The sequence below is a fragment of the Hermetia illucens genome, chromosome 2, assembly GCF_905115235.1.
Source record: "Hermetia illucens chromosome 2, iHerIll2.2.curated.20191125, whole genome shotgun sequence".
NCBI classification, from domain to species: Eukaryota; Metazoa; Arthropoda; class Insecta; order Diptera; family Stratiomyidae; genus Hermetia; species Hermetia illucens.
In genome coordinates, this window is record NC_051850.1 from 153,312,555 (window position 1) to 153,316,856 (window position 4,302).

At 43.2% G+C, this 4,302-nt stretch overlaps 1 protein-coding gene across 1 annotated transcript; it reads left to right on the top strand.

The window, feature by feature from the left end:
- The first annotated feature begins 922 nt into the window (after nt 1–922).
- On the top strand, nt 923–3,644 carry LOC119649521 (serine/arginine repetitive matrix protein 1-like). The gene is made up of 2 exons (XM_038051705.1): nt 923–3,398; nt 3,466–3,644. The coding sequence occupies exons 1-2, from the start codon at nt 960–962 to the stop codon at nt 3,532–3,534; spliced, it is 2,508 nt and encodes an 835-aa protein (XP_037907633.1). The 5' UTR covers nt 923–959; the 3' UTR covers nt 3,535–3,644.
- The last annotated feature ends 658 nt before the right edge of the window (nt 3,645–4,302 follow it).

Sequence of the window (4,302 nt, forward strand, 5' to 3'; positions counted from 1 at the left end):
GGGAGGACAAATACGACGATGAAAGGAGTAGCTCAGATGATGGTAAAAGGAAACGGAGTGCATCAAGGAGTCGGGCTGCAATGTCTAAAGGTAGTTCTGACGAAGGAAGAAACGCCAGATTTGCAGAAGGAAGAAGTTATGACGACTGGCGAAAGGATAGCCGAGCAAGGCCGCCGGTTACGCCTAGAAATACTTACATTGGTGAGAAAAGCAGATATAATATACAAGGCAGAGAATATGAGACCGATCAAATAACAAGTCCGAAGAGCACTTTTGATGAAGAGGGTAAATATGACGACGAAAGGGACAACTCTGACGACGGGAGAAGTAGACATACCATAGATAAAGAAGCAAGCAGGTTTGATGAACAAGACAAAAGATCTGCAAAGGATTCCTATGATATCAGAAAGAGCAAACACAGTGTTCAAGAGAGGAGTTACGAAGGCGGTCACTTAAAAAGGGTCGAAAGCGCAAAGAGCGTCCGTGATGATATTCAGAAGGGAATTTACGATTCCGGCAAAAGTAGGTACACCATGCAAGGTAGAAGTTACGATGAAGAAAGGAGCAGACCTGAAAATCAAATGGCACTGGAGGAGGACAAAATTAGACCCAGTCCTCAGGAACGACAATATTATGACGAAAAAGCTAGAAAGTCCGAACAACCTAGCGCCCAACAGAGCAGGTATGAGGAAAACGAGAAAAGTAGCTCTGATGACGGAAAATCCAGGCGCAGCATTCAAAAGATGCGCCATGATGATGATGGAGAGAGTCGACGCGAACCTTCAAGGGGCAATTACGATACAGAGGAAAGCAGGTCTCATATGCCAGAAAAGAGTCATGATGACGTGAAAAGCATGCAAAGCTCAAAGAGCAGATACGATACAGGCAGGAGCAGAACTAGCCGACTAGATAGGAGTTACGATGATGAAAAGGACAGATCTGCTGCTCAAAGCAGACGCATGGATCGAAGTAGTAGCAGAACACGCGAAAGCCAACGGGCCCAGTATGTTGATAGTCGTATAAGAAGAGAAGAATCTCCTGAACCAATTTATGAAGAAGGAAAGAGAGGGCGTGATGCCGAGAATAACGATGAAGGGAAACGTAGACTTGAAGCACCAGATGAGAGTTATGATGATGATAAGGGCAAATATGGTAAGAAACGATCAGAAATTTCAAGGCATAGCCGTGATGATAAAAGGAGCAGACAAAGTGTACCAGAGAAACGTCACGAGGGTGAAATACTCAAAGATGGGAGCCAAAGGTATAGTTTTGAAGAAACAAAAAGTCTGCACAGTGCTAAGGAAGCGGGACGAGAAGATGATAAAAATATCTACGATAGTCGAGCCAAAAGGCCTGAATTTTCCCAGAGCACTTATGACAAGGAAAGAAGTAAACGTTCTGTACAGCATAGTATATATGTCTTTGAAAAAGATAGATCTGAGGATGGAGAGGATCGACGGAGTGCCGGAAGCAGTAGATTTGAAGAGGATATTCCGAAAGCTGCTAGTGGCAGACAGGATAATTCGACAAGATATAGACAAACACACGATAAAGACAGTGCATATAGTGAACCCAAAAGCCTATATAATGTCCACAAAAGCAAATATGAAGAAGACGAGGAACCGGCTGATAGTGCTGAGGAAGAGAGTGATAAGAGAGATAAAAAAGAGGATTATTTGGAAAAACGTATTGAGCAGCGAAATGACATCACCAGGCCTCCCGAGTCAAGTCACATCAAAGAGAAAAGGTCAGAACAATCTTCTCCGGCTGCTCAACAACCTATTCCTTTGGAAGGTCCATATTATTATAAAGTACACTCTAGATCGTACGTTCTAACTGACTCAACACTCGACCGCATATGCGCAGAACGCGCAAAAGACCGGGAGAGAAAAAATAACAAGAAAAATGCAGCAGATATTTCACCACCTTTGCAAGGGCAACAAGAACCACCACCACAATCAAAACCAACAACACCAAGGAATCGATCCCGAAGTGAATCGCCCGATCGAACTAGAAAAAGTGCTTGTGACATTCGTAAGGAGCCTCAATTCCAACAATCAAAAACAACTACTCCCAGGGACCAATGTCCTATTGATTCGCCTGATGGGCCAAGAAAAAGCTTCCATGATCCTCCCAAGCACTCACCACCATCGTATCGAGCGGATCGGCCAGTAAATCAAACGAGAAGCTATTCACCGGAACAAGGTGGAACCCCCGAAGAGATATTGAAAATGGCTTCTATTCAGCATCATTCTGAAAACGAATCATCAGACCGTAGACACAGTTCAAATGATGAGCGTCCTCAAGCAGCAGATTACAGAGAAAAACCAACTTCATCTCGTTCTCATATTCTTGATGATCCATCCAAGACGCGATCAGACCATAAACTTCTCAAGAAACCTACCGCCGACTCGACAAAATCGGGGATAAAATTTGGCTCGCGGTACGAAACAAGTGACTTATCAACCAGCCAATACGAAGAAAGTTCTTCTACTGATCCCAATAAGCCCAGATACACTTTACAGGATACTTCCTCGCAAAAAGTCTCGGAATTAATTATTAAACACGATCTTCAAGTAGCCCCCAATACTGAGAGTATGACGAGTGAGCCTATGGGCTTGATAACTCCTCCGCGAGATGCAGTGACTGTTTCCCGGTACAGCAGGCAACCTTCCGGCAGAAATGTCTTCAACAGTCGCCCAACGGAATCAATTAAAATGACTAAGTCGCCGTTCACTATAGCTTCAGAGACTTGTTCGCCAGAAACACTAGCATCTCGATCCACTTGGCGAAGTAATTGTCACGCTTCATCACAGCGGCCTGGCCGACAATTAAGTCAAGAATCGCGATATTATCCATCAGACCCAGACCGTCAACTTAAATATTCTGCTCCTGACGGCCGACAAAGGTCCCCATCTAGAACGACAGGAGGAGAACAAAGATCAGACTATGATTCATCTCCGCCAAACCGTGCTTCATCTACCGCACGCAGTGCACGATTCCCTGAAAGTCCCAGCTCCCGATCACCATCAGTTTCTCCACAGCGCTCCTCTTCACAAAAGAGGTCACCATCCCGTATTCCAGCCTGTGGACGCAAAAACTGTGGGGCTCTGGGTGCAGTTGGCCTTTCCGTACGAAGTATCGATGTAGGGAGTATTCATAAAGTTATTGACGAATTGAGTGGTCGACGTCCCTCAACAGACTTTTTCGTGTCCGTCCTTCCTGAAAAGATACATTCAAAAACTTTCCGCGTCAACATAATCGACAAAGAAACTGGTGACCTCTTAGGTTACTTCTATATTGACGAGGAGAAATTCCATTTAGCAAGGACCCAAGGTGTTTTCGATAATTACTTAGCGTTGTATGTGTTGAACTCCGTCGGCTCGATAACTGACTTCGTGAGTATCCTTTATTTAGTGTTTCCTTTTTAGAAGGGACTTGTCTCTATTCTATTATCAATTTCAGAAAAGCACTATGATACCCAAAGCTATGAAGAAATATCAGTGCTTAACGAAGTGTACGTGCGTTGAATAAGGTCAATCAACGGTATCCGCTTGATTTCTCAAAGGAAGTATATTGTTGGTCTTGTATTCGAAATTTAGGGTAGACCTGTTATAACCATTTATTTATAAGTACTGTATCTTTGCAAGTATATGACCCATAATATACTGAAAAAATATAACTTTTCTATGAGTTAAATGTAATTTGGATACTTTTTTCATTTATTTCTCTCACATTTACTCCTTTATGTAATTTGAGCGTTCACATATCCCTTTTTTCGTTTTTGAATTTCAATACAACTGTACGTCAAGTACTTATCAAGGCATTTAATGCTATGCAAGAGATAAGTCTACAGTAGCGGCCAGCAAAAAGATCAGCAAGGCATTTATGACAACCATTCTAACGTCGAACAACGAGATCAAGAGGCTAACTTTAACCAACTCCATCATCGCACAGCAACGTCAGAATTCTTTTTTAAGATTTTGTGTCAAACAAAACCTTCGTAAAATCGTTGGTTTATTGTCTGCATGTCCGCCAGACCACCTGTTTATCTATCTTTTCGTTGTGGCTAAAGGTTTATATGTTAGAAAGACACCGCTGCACCAGGTTGCAACAGTATATACTATGCCCGCCCACTAAATTCACCCTCGTCCGTCTTCCGTCCTCGCGAAACCGCAGGAAAACATTACTTCCCGAGGAGAATTACGCTTCAAGTGACTATGCCTTCCGCTCTTCGAGCTTTACTTGCGTGCGATGCCTTGCCCAGTTTTGACGAAATCCAACTTATTACTTAGTTAGCTG